The sequence below is a fragment of the Monodelphis domestica genome, chromosome 2, assembly GCF_027887165.1.
Source record: "Monodelphis domestica isolate mMonDom1 chromosome 2, mMonDom1.pri, whole genome shotgun sequence".
Classification (NCBI taxonomy): domain Eukaryota; kingdom Metazoa; phylum Chordata; class Mammalia; order Didelphimorphia; family Didelphidae; genus Monodelphis; species Monodelphis domestica.
The window spans coordinates 193,206,473-193,223,309 of NC_077228.1; the positions used below are offsets into that span (position 1 = coordinate 193,206,473).

Genomic DNA, 16,837 nt, shown 5'->3' on the forward strand with positions numbered 1-16,837 from the left:
CTTCGGGAATCAAGCAAGGGGGATGGGTCAGTGAGGTGTGCACTTTCAGGAGAGATTTTCAGATACACGGATGCAATTTAGCCCCACATCTTAATGTGAATTTTTTTTAAAAGCCCCTATCTACCTGACAGCTCCCTTTCTTTGGGGGAGGGGGCTGTGGTGTCCTGTGACTCCTCCCTGAGCTGCAGCAAAAATCCCAAGAAAAGATCCTGTCCCAAAGAGCTGGCACACTCCACTCCTGACAGGCACAGGCAGAGAGGTCTGGATCTGGTTCTGCCCTTCACATGGGAAAAGCAGTAGTTCCCAGGGCTGGAGATTCAGTGATTAGTCACTGCGGGCAGGCTGGCCCCAGTCAGCCCTAACTTCTCTAGTTCCAGCTGCTGCAGCCCCAAATCTGAAGTCAACAAGATTAGGAGACCTTGGGGGTTGGGGATGGGTGTTGAGAGTACAGGGGAGATGGAGCCGGCTATCTTTCTTCCATTGCCAACCTATGCAATTGATTTGTCTGTCTGGGGATACAGGGAAAGAATTCCCCTGAGGGTCACTCTCTGCCTCCCAAATGAATCTTGGAAGAGTTGTCAGAAAAGGGAAGGGGTCAGTGACATCTTAACAGTCCCTGCCAATAAACTACCAAGTTACTGATTTACTACAGGCCCCCCGAATAAATCCACTGAGATTACAGCCAAGTAAGGATAAAGGGGAATGAGTAGGATGTAAGGAAAGGAGAATAAGTATAGAAAGACCTTGACAGAAGGGGGAGATAGTACCAGTTTACCAAGACCATAGTTTTACTATTTTAATAAATACAGATAAATTCTTTAAAAAAATTAGTTATGAATAATACCAGAACAGACATGGCTTTAAAAGGGGGAGGGGGGCATAGAAGTTTCCCTTGAGAATTTCATTTCACATGTACCCAAAAAAAAAAAATAGAGACTATTTATTGCTATCTGAAGTCCTTAGAAAACAAACCCTAATTTCAGGAGAAGGGTCCAAGTTCCACTTTGTGTCCATTTTCCAAACCACCCCTTCCACACAAAACCATCCTGATTTTTTCAAACCCAGAAGGGAAAAGATAGGAAGCAGGGATGAGGTAGAGTCACATTTAAATTCTGAGTCCACAGCTCCATTGGTTCCTCCACTTCACTTAAGTGGTAGATTGAGTAGGGTATGTGATGTTATGAAATCCTAGCTTCTCAGAAGGCATTCAAAATGGAAGTAGGAAAAAGGTTCTTTTCCAATGCTCCTATATTTTCATGGAGGCTGGGAGCTCCTGGTCCTTCATAAGTGAGAAGGGCAAAGGGACACACAGAGGTCCCCAGTGTCCTGGAACAGGTGGGGTCATCATAGGTCTCTGGCTTCACCATCTCTTCCTCCCAGTTCCAGCCCAAGACACCTTCTTTCGTTTGAGAATCATCTCATAAAGTCTCTCCAGCCCAGGCTGCAGCCCCAGTCCATCCACTGCACTGCAGCCCTGGACATAGGTGAGGGTAGCAGCGGCCAGCTCTTTGACTGCTAGCCGCTTCTCCACTTCTGCCGGGCTTAAAGCCCCGGGACGGTCCTGCTTGTTGGCCAGCACCAACACAGGCACGCCTTGGTTGTCTGAGGCCCGGCTGATCCGGTGGAGTTCTATCTTGGCCTCTTCCAACCTCTCTGCCTCAGTAGCATCCACTACAAACACCATCCCATCAGTCCTCCGGGTGTAGGAACGCCACAGTGGCCGTAGCTTCTCCTGCCCCCCTACATCCCACACCTGGAAGGTAATGGCCCGAGATCCTCCAAGTGGCATCCGGATCTTCTCTGTATTGAAGCCCTTGGTGGGTACACTCTGGACAAATTCCTTAAATTTGAGTCTGTACAGTAAAGAGGTCTTTCCTGCTGAGTCCAGCCCAATGACCACCACGTGTAAGGTTTGGAAGTGAGGCAGGAATATGGAGGCATTGGGTGCCATCTCTGTGAGGTGGTTTCCCATGGTATGACGGTGACCCTCCCCTAAGGCAGCTTGTTTCTTATTTCTCACTGACTCAGGTCAGTGCTGGAGAGAAAGTTCCTTAGCAAGACATTAAGACGTGAGAAGTGGGTTACCTGGAAAGAGAAAAGACAAGGGGATGAGTGGGGTGCAGGGTGGCACGGAATACACCAGACTGCACATGCCTTACCCGTTTTCTCTTTCCCTCATTAAATTCTCTGCAACCCACAGCGTTCTTCGATTTAAAAAAAAAAAAATCTTGGTTTAAACTTCCCTCCCTGCTCCAAATTTAGCTTGCTCTTTTCCAGAAAGGGTTATTTACCGGGGCGAGGAAGGGGTAAAGAGGGGCGGAGCAGAAAAGGGACTCCATCTCCTACACAAACCATCACCCAGTGCTGCAAAACTTCAGTACGAGTATCGAGACTAGAACTGAGTGGGGTAGGGATTCGAGGGCGAGAAGAGACGGGATATGCCAGGCAAGGGGTCACTGAGACTCTCCTCGCTGAGCATGTGGCATGGCGCTGCCTTCCGGAAACCCACCCCTAATCAGAAGATGCTCCGGGACTAGAAAGGTCCCCAATTCAGGGTTATGAAGCCCAGCAGTCTACTGCCAGCTCTTCTGCTCCAGCTGATTCTCCCTCCAGTCCCACCGCTCCGGCGTGTACCCTCCATGCTTCCCAGCGTCCTGCGCTCAAAGGACTAGACCACCAGGTCGTATCAGCATGACAGCCCTCCATACCTTCCGACAGGTCCAGTGGAGAACTTCTCTCTCCCAGCCTAGGTCTGAGTCTGTGGATCCCTCGATTGCCTCCCTCTGCGCGGCTGCTGGGATCTGCTGCTCAGGGTTTGCGAGTCTCAAGCCTTAAAACCTGCAGCGTGTCGTCATCGTGGCACCAGCCAATCAGCGATCCCGGAGGCGTCTCCAGTTGCCAGCATCTGGAAAGATAGCCCAATGATTCTCCTGCTGCTTGGGCCTGTGAGAGGAAGCAAAATGAGAGATTACAGCTAGGTTTCCTAGGTTTCCATCACCAATCCGCCCCCCTCCACGCGTCCCCGATTTTACTTTTTTTTATTTTTTTATTTTTATCTCCTCCTGATTTTAATGTCGAAGATCAGAGAACTCCACAAAGGGGATACCTTTAGCAGAATTGCCAGCCCAAGAAGGGAGAGAGTGTCTTAGAAACTGGAAAAACCCTCCCACCAGGACTGTATGTCTCCCCTTCTAATTTTCCTAGACCTCTCCAAGGAAAGACATTCCACATTCTCTCTGGTCATCTACTTCCAGATTCTCACACCCTTTCCCTCCCACTCCACGTCTGGAAGTTCTTTCTTATGTCTAACCTATAACCTTGCTGTAATATCAGAAACTTTTCTCATATTTAAATGACAGAAGATCCTTCTCTCCATGTCTCCAAAGTATTTGCTGCCCAATAAACCCGGTATGGTTAGAGTGAAGTTTAAAATAATATGAAATTTGTCCCTTTCTCATCCCAACTTTTTTTTTGTCTAAAGGATCATAGCTTTAGACAGTTAAGATTGCTAAGACCCATTCTGTCCAACCCCTTCTTTCAGATTTTAAGGAACCTGAAGCCCAGAGAAGACATGGCTTGCTTAAAGCCATATAGGTAACACAAGATGAGAGCCAGTGGAAAGATATGAAGGGGTCAGGTTTTAAAGAACTTAAATGTCAGAGTTTAAATTTCATCCTAGTGAGGTAGAGAATACAGTAATAAGTGGGCTTTCAGAAAATCTCTATGGTAGTTGTGGAGAACATGAAAGGATTTGTGTCACAAAGACAATTGAGATTAAAATCATCCAGGAGAGAAGTGATGAAGAGCTGAACTAATGGCTGTATGAGTGGAGAGAAGGGGATATTGTAGGACTCATGTTATATAAATAGAGTGAAAGAAAAACTTTCTATTTGAGACTTTAGTAAAAAGTCTAACAGAGATAATTCATTATTATTCAAGCATTCCTGCTGAGACAGAGACAGACAGACAGAAACAAAGACAGACATACAAAGGTCCAGAGTTTTTTCTTGTTTATTGAAAAATCTCCCTGACCCAAGTGATGCCCATTTATATTTTTCTAGTAAACATGAAACAAAAGACAAAATTCTGCAATATGATAAAACAGATTAAAAAGCTCAGTTTTAGGTATTGTGATTTGTTTAAATAAAACAATAGCAAAGTTATTACATCCTTGGAGAAATGTGAGTCGTCAGTAAACATTTATTCAACACCTACTAGATGCTTAGTACTATGCTAAGAAAGGTAAACAAACAAGGAGCTCTAATTGAATGAGAGACAATACACAAATAGTTCTGTACAAACAAGATAGAAGCAGAACATTAAGGGAGATCAGGAAAGGATTCTTAGTAGAAGACAGGATTTTAGCTAGGCTTGAGGAAAATATTTTCCTGAAACAATTTAGTCTGGTAGGGGTCAAACAGAGATGTACTGCTCTAATTGATTTAATCAAAAGGCACTGCTATTTTTTTTCTTGGATCACTATTCTCATCTTAAATTCAGGGAATCCAATCCTCCCCACCAAACCTGATTAAATCTTCCTTTTAAAACTGTTTTCAGAATAGTACATTGCCTTCTTGGAATTTGATTAAAAGTACTGATACGGTTTTCTACTCAGGTAAGATCAAGGACTTTAGAGCAAGACACTTACATAACATTATTTTTAAAAATCATTGTTTATTTTCAATTTTTTTTAAATTTTGAGTTCCAAATTCTCTCCCTCACCTGAGTTTCCACCCCCACCCCTCACCCACCAAAAAGGCAAAGCAATATGATATTGATTAAATGTGTTAAATCATGCAAAACATGTTTCCATATTAACCATGTCATAAAAAAAAAGCGAGAAAAAGTGGAAAAATTATATTTCAATTTTCACTCAGAGTTCATGTCTCTCTGGTGGTGGATAGCACTTTTCATTTGGAATTATCTAGGATCATTATATTGTTCAGAATAGCTAAGTCTTTATAATATTGCTGTTACTTTTACTATGATTTTATGATTTTGCTCACTTCACTCTGTATCAGTTCATATATGTCTTTCCACACCCCCTCATCATCATTTCTTATAGCATAGTAATATTGCCTCATAATCATATACCACCAACAGTGCATTAATGTTCCTATTTTTCCATCTCCCCTCCAGCAATTGTCATTTTCCTTTTCTGTCATATTAGCCAACCTGATAAGTATGGGGTGGTATCTTTGAATTATTTTAACTTGCATTTCTCTTCTTATTAATGATTTAAAATATTTTTTTCATATGACTGTAGATAGTTTGATTTCTTCTTCAAAAAACTGCCTGTTTCTATCCTTTGACCATTTATCAACTGGGGAATGACTTGTTTTTATAAATTTGATTCAGTTCTCCACATGCATTAATATTATTTCTTAATACTTCCTAAAAGAAATGGAGGTATATTAGTAGCTCAGTAAGGCCCTACTTCTCCCTACCCAGATCCCATCCCTGGACACATGGAGGGCAACAACTAGAACTGGCACCCAGTGAGACTATAATTCTTCATCCCTGTGCCTCATCATTCAGTCCCAACCTTCCTGCCATTGCTCCGCCCTTCTCTTTTTCCCTTCCTGGATGGACACTGAATCTTGTTCCAAATCTTGCCAGTGGACAACTAGGTGATACAAGCACAGATCCTGGGGAACTCCTTAAGACACTTCTTGCCACCATTCAAACCCTTCCACTCAGCCATTTCTTCATCCTTTTCATTGAAGCAGTGTCAAATCCACATCTCTATCTTCCCTGCCAGAATAACTGGAGATAACTTATCAAAAGGCTGGCTAAAATCCATTTTCTAAGTACACTGCATCCGAGACATTTCTCTTATTTGCCCATCAAAAAAAGGAAATGAGGTTAGTCTAAGTATCAATTCTAAAGCAGAAGAGCAATAAGAGCTAGGCAGTTTGGGTTGTGTTTATTATCACCTAACAAACAATATCTTAGTGCTTTGCAATCATCACAGTTTCTTAAACTATATACATACTGGAATTTATACCAATCTACACATTACCAAGAAGGATAAAAGCCATTACCAACCAAAAAAGGTCATATTATATAAGGAAGATTTTTTTTAATGTTTTGGCTAATTAGACACAAAAATTCACAGTTTATCTGCAAATAACTTAAGGGTCCAGAACTCATATTACATAATACACAATTATTAATTTTAAATAGAAGATTTACATATTTAATCTATTTTTTAGAAAACATCATTATGCTATACAGAATGGTAGAATTATTATAATTGATAAAATCACAAACTCTTTTAACATAGTAGCCAAAGCCACATTAGAATCATCTTTAGTGGGGCAGCTGGGTGACTCAGTGAGTCAGCCTAATGTTGGGAGGTCCTAGATTCAAATGTGGCCTCAGACATTTCCTAGCTGTGTGACCCTGGGCAAGTCACTTAACCCCCATTGCCTAGCCCTTACCACTCTTCTGCCTTGGAACCAATACTGGGTGTGGATTCTAAGACAGAAGGTAAGGGTTAAAAAAATCATCTTTTAAATTATACAGGAAACAATTTTATTGTACTAGAGAACCTTTCAAGGTCTTAAATTTCATGGACATAAAATTCTATTTTATTCATGGATAGTTTTACTTTAGTGTTTTTCCTTGTCCCTCCCAGGGTCATACAGCTAGGGCATGATCTGTTCCTAATAAAGCCAGGCTGGTTCTGTGTGATCATTGCTTCCATTTGTAGATGTGCCCAGGAATCAAAATCAACCTAATTGGTCTATGGTTTGCAGACTCAGTTTTCTTTCTTTTTCTGTAGTCTTTTTTTATCAAGGTATTTGCCCATCTCCATGCTCATGGTGTTGGGGGGGGGTTATTTATTTGTTTTGTTTTTTGGTTTTGGTTTTGTGTGATCTTTCCGATATTACTGATAGTGGCTCAACAATCACACAGTCTATTTCTGTCAGTACCTGAGGATATAGTTCATCTGGGTCAGGTGACTTGAATTCATCAAGGGCAACTAACTTGGTGCTCTTCTACTATTTCCTTACTCAGCATGGTTCTCAACTCCTTATTAAGTCTCTTTTATCCTGTAATTTCCAATGCTGAAGTCATTTTCCTTGGCAGAGAAAACAGAAATAAAATAACTAAGCAGCTAGATTGGAGCTAGGTTTAGGGGGCCTTTAAATGCCAAGCAGAGGAATTTGTATTTGATCCTAGTCAATAGGGAGTCACTGAATTTCTTGAACACCGGAGTGACATTGTCAAACATGTTCTTTAGTAATAGCATCATAGCAGCTATGTGATAAATAGATTGGAAAGGAGAGGAACTTAAGGCAGGTAGACTAATTAGAAAACTACTGCAGTAGACCAGAGAAGAGATGAGGACCTGAACTTGAAGATGTCACTTGAAGTAACCCTTGAATGGAGATAGGGATAGGAAGTAGATAAGGCCAGAGACAGGAATTGATACTCCAGGAAACCTTTTAGTTACATTAAACAATAATAATTCTCCAACATCTAGACAATGTTACAACCACAACCCTCTCCTAATATGTCCCTGAATATCATTATAGATATCTCTCCCTTTCTCTCTCCTCCTTCTCCCTTCTCTCTCTCTCTCTCTCTCTCTCTCTCTCTCTCTCTCTCTCTCTCTCTCTCTCTCTCTTTCTTTCTCCTCCTTTCCTCCCTCCTCCCCTCTGATAAGTCCAGGGCTCCATCAGCCTAGAACCCCCAGAGACTTCCAGGGCTTCCCTGACCAAGCCCTGGATTTATCACCCCTCTTTTTCCTTTTTCTCCCTTTCTATCTCTCTTCCTTCCTCCCTCTCCTCTCCCCCCTCCTTCCCTCTCTCTCACTATCTCTCCCCCCTCTCGCCCTCTCTCTCCATCTCTCTTCCTTACTCCCTTTCTCTCTCCCTCCCTTTTTCCCTCCCTCCCTTCTCTCTCCTTTTCTCTCTTCTCCCCTCTCTCCTTCTCTCCCTCTCTTCATCTCTCCCTTTTTCTCCCATTCTCTCTCTCTTCCTCCCTCCCTCTCCCTCCCTCTCTTTCTCCACCTTTCTCTCTCGCTCCCCCTCTCTATATACACACAAACATACATATTATATATATGTAATGTAATTACAGATATTCTGGAAATTGACAACACAGACTATAATGGTCAACAGAATGGACATTGTATGTAGGCACTAGCCTGATAACCAATTTCCTCTCAAATGACTCTATGTCAGAAGCTGATGCAATTTAATCAGTGTAAATGACAGTAAAAAAGAAACTTTATCATCTGCTTTGCCACTAAGTCTCATGGGATATTTTCTTCTTAAAAATTGTTTAAATTACATTTTGAGTTCCAATTTGTCTCCCTCCATCCCTGCATTAGAAAAAGCAAATATTTGATACAGATATATGTATGTGGAACCATACAGAAATACATATATCAGCTATTCTGATATATGCATTTTCCTTTATAAGACCACCTTAGTTGATATCAATGACTGTATTACTTAAAATAGTTTAGTCATTGATAATTACTCTTCGAACCATATGGCTATTACTCTATACAAGGTTCTCTTGGTTCTGCTTATTTCACTGCATTATTTCATTTAAGTTTTTCCATGTTTTTCTTTTATTTTTATTATTTTTTAAGAACAAAACCCTTCCCTTTTCAGAATCAATACTAAATATTAGTTCTAAGGCAGCCAGGTGGTGTCTGAGGACAAATTTGATTTCAGGGCCTTAAATATGACTTTTTTTTTTTTTTAAGGCAAACAAGAATAAGTGACTTGCCCAGGGTCACATGCTACTAAGTGGCTGAGGCTGGATTTGAACTTGGGTCCTCCTGACTCAAAGCCCAGTGCTCTATCCTCTGTTCCATCTAGTTGCTCATTATGTTTTTCTAAAACCAAATTGCACATTTTTTCTTAGAGCACTGTAGTATTTCATCACAATCATATGCCACAACTTGTTCAGTCATTCTCCAATTGATGGGCATCCCTTCAATTTGCAATTCTTTGCCACCACAAAGAGAGCTACTATAAATATTTGATAACAAATAAGTTCTTTTCTTTTTTCTCTGATCACCTTGGTAAAGAGACCTAATAATGGTACTGCTAGATCACAGTTTTTTAACTCTTTCAGCATATTCCAAACTGTTCTCCAAAATGGTTGGATCAATTCACAATTCTACCAATAGTTTATATGACCCAACTTTTAGACATCCCCTCCAACATTTGTCATTTTTTTCCTTCTTTCATTTTGACCAATATGGTATGAAATGGTATCTCAGAACTGCTTTAATTGGTATTTCTCTAATCAACAATGATTTAGAGTATTCTTTCATATAACTAGATAGCTTTGATTTCTTCTTCCAATAATGGCTTATTCATATTCTTTGATCATTTATCAATTGGGGAATGATTCATATTCTTCAAAATTTAATTCAGTTCTCAATGTTTCGATTTATGGCCGTTAGCTGAGAAAATGGCTACAAAAATTTTTTTTCCCAATTTTCTGTTTTCCTTCTAGTCTTGGCTACATTGACTTCATCTACACAGAAATTTTCTAATGTAATAAAGTGATCCATTTTATGTCCCACAATACCGCACCTCATTTATTCATAAATTTTTCTTATCCATAAATCTGTTAGGTAATATTTTCCTTGCTCCTCCAATTTAATTTTTTTTACTCTTACCTTCTGTCTTAGTAACAAATCTAAGACAGAAGGGCAAGGCTCCTAGAGAATTAGGGTTAGAGTCACACAGCTAGGAAGTACCCAAGGCCCAGTTTGGACCCAGGTCCTCTAGACTTCAGGTCCAGTTCTTGCTCCACTGTGCCACCTAGCTCCCCCTTCTAATTTACTTATAATTCCCTTTATGTCTAGGTCAGGTATCCATTTTAACCTTATCTTGGCAAATGCTATTAGATACTGGCCTATATACCTAATTTCTGCTAGACTACTTTCCAATTTCCCCCCATATTTTTACCAAATAATGAATTCTCATCCTACGATACAAGGTTACTATAATTGTTTATTACTATTATATACCTACTCTGGTCCGCTGATCCATCATTCTACTTCTTAGCCAATACTCAATAGTTTTGGTAATTATCACTTTACAGTGCAATATAAAATCTGGTACTGTTAGATCTCCTTTTACTTTTTTTTTTATGAATTCCTTTGTTGTATTTGACCTTTTGTTTTTCCAAATGAATCTTAAATTTTTTCTGCTCAGTAAAACATTTTTTTGGCAGTTTAATTGGGATGGCACTGAACAAGTAGGTTAGCTTACTCAGAACTGTTGTTATTATATTGGCTTGGCCCACCCACAATCAATTATTATTTCTACAATTATTTAAATCTGACTTTATTTGTGTAAAAATATTTTATAATTATGTTCATAGAGTTCCTGAATTTATTTTGGCAGGTATATCCCCCCCCCCCATTGTATATTATCAATGGTTATTTTGAATGAAATATCTCTTACTATCTCTTATGGGGCTTTGTTGGTAATATATGGAAATGCTAATGATTTATATGTGTTTATTTTAATATCCTGCCACTATGCAAAAATTGTTTCAACTAACTTTTTAGTTTCATATCTAGGATTTTCCAACTATACCATCATATCCCTGTAGAGTAAGTTTTTTTCCTCATTCATCATTCTGATTCCTTCTATTTCTTTTTCTTCCCTTACTGCATTTGCTAGCATTTCTAGTACAACACTGAATAGAGTTGATAATGGACATCCTGAGGCTGCTGAACTGGTTTCTATCTGTGAGCTGAGTGATGGAGAATGATGCCCCCTGCTGACAGGCTCAATTCTTCAAGCACTAGTAAAGAGACTAATTGGCCAGAATTAAAGTAGCTTTATTCTCACAATTCCTGACCCCAAACATAGCTTCTTACAGGAAGAGCCCTCCTGATTGGAGGAGGACTGGAGTAAGTCACAGTGTGCTCCCCTGCTTCCTTCTCCCTACTCTGGCCACATTAAATCAGGTAACAGAGAACCTCAATCCAATACCCAATCATATTCAATAAGCAGTTATTAAGTATAGCTGTTGTTAAGTTATTTTTCAATTGTGGCTGGCTACTTGTGATTCCATTTGGGGGTTTCTGGGTCTGCCATTTCTTTCTCCATTTCATTTTACAGATGAAAACTGAAGCAAGCAGAGTTGAATGACTTTCCGAGGGTCACACAGCTTAGTAAGTGTCTGAGGCTGGATTTTAACTCAGAAAGAGGAGTCTTCATGATTCTAAACCCAGTGCTCCATCCACTTCTCCACCTCATTGTTCCTCAAGTGTAAATAAGCCACTGCACTAAGCACTAGAAATTTAAAAAGTTTTTTTTTTATTTTAATTTAAAAAATTTTTTTTACAAACTGCTAAGTATATAGCCTCACACCAACTATTTTTTTCACTCTTCTATCTGCTCTTCTCCCTTCCTCCAAAGTTCATTCTCCCATTTCCCAATTACAAGCATCTCTCTCTCTCTCTCTCTCTCTCTCTCTCTCTCTCTCTCTCTCTCTCTCTCTCTCTGGCTCTTTCAGCATTGGGAGTTCGTGGGGTGTCCTCAGAGTGCTTGGTGAGTGGTTTAGGCTGATTCCTTTTTTCCTTTACACCTCCCCATCTCAGAGGAGGCCTTGTGACTGGAAGCCAAGCTAGATTGAGAAGACCCCTTAGCCTAGGCCTCTGAACTCCTATCTGGCTTGCCAGATCAGTCCAAATTCTTTTTCTCTCTTTCCTCTTAATTTCTTCTCTCTATTGTAATTAAACCACCATAGAAATCCCAAACTGACTTGAGTATTTTATTGGGATTGAATTAATCCCTGGCGACCACTAGTATAATATATTCAGTCAATAACCCCCAATTTTACCCCTTATAGTCTGGCACTGTACTCTGGGAAACCCAATTATACTTTTCCACACAGAACTTGGGGCTTGAACCCACGACCTTGAGATCAAGAGTCTTATCCCCTACCAACTGAACTATTGGGGCTAATGCTTCCTAATGGATACAAAAGGGAAGGACCCAGCCCAGGGCAGGGTCCCCTTGGTAAAGGACTTTTAGCCTAGGGGGAGAAACCATTGGGACCAAAGAGAGACATAACATCTTAAAGTCTATTGTTAGTCTGAGATTAGTGAAGTAGGACTTTTCCTCAGGGAGGAAACTCTCCTGTGACAAGGTCAAACCTGGGGTTTCTACCTCCAAACTAAATAAACTGGGGAACACTAAATCTTTCTAAGCTACAAGTTTAGGGACTTCTAGATTCCACGTTGACACTATACTATGCTATACTGTACAGATTCCACGTTGACACTATATTATGCTATACTGTACTTATATCTCAGTTTTCATTGACATCAGTTATTGTCAGTTTCAGTTTTCCTTGATTTTTTCCATGAAAAATTTGGTATGTTGCCAGACTTTGTTGTTGTGCCCACTTGACTTTGATGTGTTCTCCAACTCAGTGTGAGCAATACATGTATTGAAAAGCAAATACATTCATTTATCCATACAAAGCAAATGAAAATCAGAAAAAGCATAAAGGAGATATAGGAGATAAAGCAGATAAAGGACAATATATACCCGACTATACAAAATGAATGAGCTCTCTCTTTGGGAGTGAGATAGCCCACCCCAGGCCAGTAGATTATCCCAAGTAGTTCAGTTGAGAAGATGGACATAAGCAAGATAACAACTCCTCTACTGAAGTCTTTCCAGATAGTGCCTTGATACCCAAGGTCCTTATGGAGGGGGATTTCCCTTTCAAACAATAACCTTTCTCTCCCCTCCTCCCTGTCTTCCATATGTCAAGAAGATTCTTCAGAAAGGTAACTGCCATAAATGTGAAGAAATTTATTCTTTACATTCATCTTTTATATTCGTTTCTTATTGTTTTTAGCATTAAACACTATATTCTCTATAAAATGTGTTTTTGGTATGTATTTTGGAGTGTATAGAATGAGTTGATTGGATTTACATTGATTCATATGGAAATAACTACCTTGATTTTTGTTGGTTTTGGATTTCCTGGATTGTTTTTGGAGGGATTATTGATGAAAACTGAGGTATCCTTGTACTGTACTGTACTGTACTGTACTCTACTCTACTCTCAACCCTTTAGAGTTCCCCCCAGAAGTCTGACAGCAACTGACCAGAGCCTTCTCTGAGAATTCTAAGCAGCCAGCTGGAACATAGATCAGGAGACTCTCTGTGTGCCACAGAAGCTAAATTAAACAATTTTTTCCTGAAGCTCAGCAGAATAGAAGAGAAAAGAGAAAGAGAAAAATTTTTTTTAAAGTCTGATCTTTTTTCTTTAGAAGTCAGATGGATAGAACTGAACATATGCATGTGCCCAGAGTGGAGGGCCCTTGGTAGGAGAGGGCAAGCTCAATCTATCTGTGAATAATGAATCTAGTTATGCATAGCTGTGTAATAGTAATAACTTAACCCTGAATGCCTAGAGTTGTTACTAAGAGAGGGAGGAAGGAAGGAAGGAAGGAAGGAAGGAAGGAAGGAAGGAAGGAAGGAAGGAAGGAAGGAAGGAAGGAAGGAAGAAAGGAAGGAAGAAGCAAAGAAAGAAAAAGAAAGAAAGAAAGAAAGAAAGAAAGAAAGAAAGAAAGAAAGAAAGAAAGAAAGAAAGAAAGAAAGAAAGAAAGAAAGAAAGAAAGAAAGAAAGAAAGAAAGAAAGAAAGAAAGAAAGAAAGAAAGAAAAAGGAAGGAAGAACAAAAGAAAGAAAAAAGAAAGGAAGAAAGAAAAAGAAAGAGAAAGGGAAAGAAAACAAAAGGAAGGAAGGAATTTACCACATACTGGGGGGGGGGGCAAACCATATTACAATTTCTATAATTCTCATAATTCAAAGAAATATTCCATTTTTCTTTCTGCCTAGGCCATGGATTCTGAACCTTTTGGGATATCATGGACTCCTTTTGGGCCTTTTCTCAGAGTGTTTTAAAAGGCATAAAACGGGAGGTAGCTACATGGCTCAGTGGATAAAGTCAGGCCTGGAGACAAGAGGTCCTGGGTTCAAATATGGCCTCAGATGCTTCCTCACTGTGTGACCCTAGACAAGTTAACTTAACCCCCATTGCCTAGCCCACTCTTCTGTCTTGGAACTAATACATGGTATTGATTCAAAGGTGGAAGGTTTAAACAATAAAATAAAATGCACAAAACAGCATAAACAAGATTACAAAGGAAACTAATTAAAGTGAAACTATGATCAGAATATTTATTTTGTATTTTTTCCCAATTATGTATAATAACAATTTTTCACATCAGTTTTCCAAAGCTATATGATCCAAATTGTCTTCTTCCCTCCCTATTTTTCCCCCTCTCAGAGCTAGCAAACAATCCAATCTAGGTTATATATGTATTATCATGCAAAAACATATTTCCATTTTGTTTCAGAATATTTTAAAAACCAGTTCAGGGGGCAACTGGGTGGCTCAGGAGGTCTTGGGTTCCAGTTTTGCCTCAGACACTTTCTAGCTATGTGACCCTGGGCAAGTCACTTAACCCCTATTACCTAGCCCTTACTGCTCTTCTGAATGGAAACCAATACACAATATTGATTCTAGGACAGAAGGTAAGGGTTTAAAAAACAAAAGTAAAACGATTCAGAGACCTCCTAAGAACTGCCCTATTTCATCTAATCTGAATATAAGGGAGACTAAACCTGCACAGCCATGTGTGAGTGGGATGGGAAGAGATGTCTCTCTTTACATTAAGTGGATTCTTAACTGAGATCCCTCCATCTTGGCCAATGGCTAAGGTAGAGCACCACCCAGTGGCCAAATTATATATTGCATCACTTTGTGGGATTATCAATCATCAAAATTATCACTGATTTTCAGGAGTGTAGCAGAAAGCAGAGAACCAAAATAGGTATGGAGAGGTATAGATTTGGCAGTAATAGAAAGTGTGCATCCAGAACGGACAGAGCTGTCACTAAGAATCAACAGGAATTGGTAAATGATTAGACTCAAGTGGCAGAGTAGGAATGGTGGCAGTAATCAAGGATGAGTCTAAGATCTTGAAACTGGAAGAATAATGGTGCCATTTCCAGAGAAGTAAGAAGGGAATCAGGCTTATGGATAAGGATACTAAATGTCTTATGGAGAAGGCTGAGTGATGCAAGTGGAAATAACAAGTATAAATCACAAATGATTCCTGCAAATCACAAGATAAAGGGAGTCAAGTGATGTTTGGGGGGAAAAAAAGAAAGAAATGAAAGCTATCAACTACCATTTAAAAAAAGGCTCCAAGTGACTAATAATAAGAGAAATGCAAATTTTAAAAAATTCTGAGACTTCCCCGCTTATCCATCAGACAGACAAAAATACACAGACAATGAAAACAGTAAATATAGATGGTGTTCTGAGAAAATAGGCACACCAATACACTGTTGGTGAAGTTAGGAATTAGATCAACCATTCTGGGAAGCAACTTGGAATTATAATTTGTCCTAAAGATACAGGAATCTATCCCAAAGAGATTTGAAAAAAAAAAGAGGGAAAGATCTTGTGCATACAAGAATATCCCATATCAGAAAAAGAAATCCAACAGGCCATCAAAGAACTCCCTAAGAAAAAAATCCCAGGGCCAGATGGATTCACAAGTGAATTCTATCAAGCATTCAAAGAACAGCTAATCCCAATACTATACAAACTATTTGACATAATAAGCAAAGAGGGAGTTCTACCAAACTCCTTTTATGACATAAATATGGTATTGATTCCAAAGCCAGGCAGGTCAAAAATGGAGAAAGAAAACTATAGACCAATCTCCCTAATGAACATAGATGCAAAAATCTTAAACAGGATACTCGCAAAAAGACTCCAGCAAGTCATCACGAGGGTTATTCACTATGATCAGGTGGGATTTATACCAGGAATGCAAGGATGGTCCAATATTAGGAAAGTCATCCACATAACTGACCATATCAACAAGCAAACCAACAAAAATCACATGATTATCTCAATAGATGCAGAAAAAGCCTCTGATAAAATACAATACCCATTCCTATTAAAAACACTAGAAAGCATAGGAATAGAAGGGTCTTTCCTAAAAATAATAAATAGTATATATCTAAAACCATCAGCCAACATCATCTGCAATGAGGATAAACTAGATGCACTCCCAATAAGATCAGGAGTGAAACAAGGATGCCCATTATCTCCTCTATTATTTAACATTGTACTAGAAACACTAGCAGTAGCAATTAGAGAAGAAAAAGAAATTGAAGACATTAAAATAGGCAATGAGGAGACCAAGCTATCATTCTTTGCAGATGATATGATAGTCTACTTAAAGAATCCTAGAGAATCAACCAAAAAGCTAGTGAAAATAATCAACAACTTTAGCAAAGTTGCAGGATACAAAATAAACCCACATAAGTCATCAGCATTTCTATATATTTCCAACACAGCCCAGCAGCAAGAATTAGAAAGAGAAATTCCATTCAAAATCACCTTAGACAAAATAAAATACTTAGGAATCTATCTCCTGAGACAAACACAGGAACTATATGAACACAACTACAAAACACTCTTCACACAACTAAAACTAGACTTGATCAATTGGAAAAACATTAACTGTCATGGGTAGGATGAGCCAATATAATAAAAATGATTATACTAACCAAACTTATCTATTTGTGCCATACCCATTGAAGTTCCAAAAATTTTTTTACTGAATTAGAAAAAACCATAACAAAGTTCATTTGGAAGAACAAAGGATCAAGGATATCCAGGGAAATAATGAAAAAAATACAAAGGAAGGTGGCCTTGCAGTCCCAGATCTCAAACTATATTATAAAGCAGTGGTCATCAAAACAATTTGGTACTGGCTAAGAGACAGAAAGGAGGAC

At 39.2% G+C, this 16,837-nt stretch overlaps 1 protein-coding gene across 1 annotated transcript; it reads right to left on the bottom strand.

Annotated features, from left to right (window-relative positions):
- Positions 1–770: 770 nt before the first annotated feature.
- ARL4D (ADP ribosylation factor like GTPase 4D) lies at positions 771–2,842 on the bottom strand. The gene is made up of 2 exons (XM_001363304.5): positions 2,709–2,842; positions 771–2,085 (listed from the first exon to the last, which is right to left on the bottom strand). The coding sequence occupies exon 2, from the start codon at positions 1,970–1,972 to the stop codon at positions 1,361–1,363; it is 612 nt and encodes a 203-aa protein (XP_001363341.1). The 5' UTR covers positions 1,973–2,085; positions 2,709–2,842; the 3' UTR covers positions 771–1,360.
- Positions 2,843–16,837: the final 13,995 nt, after the last annotated feature.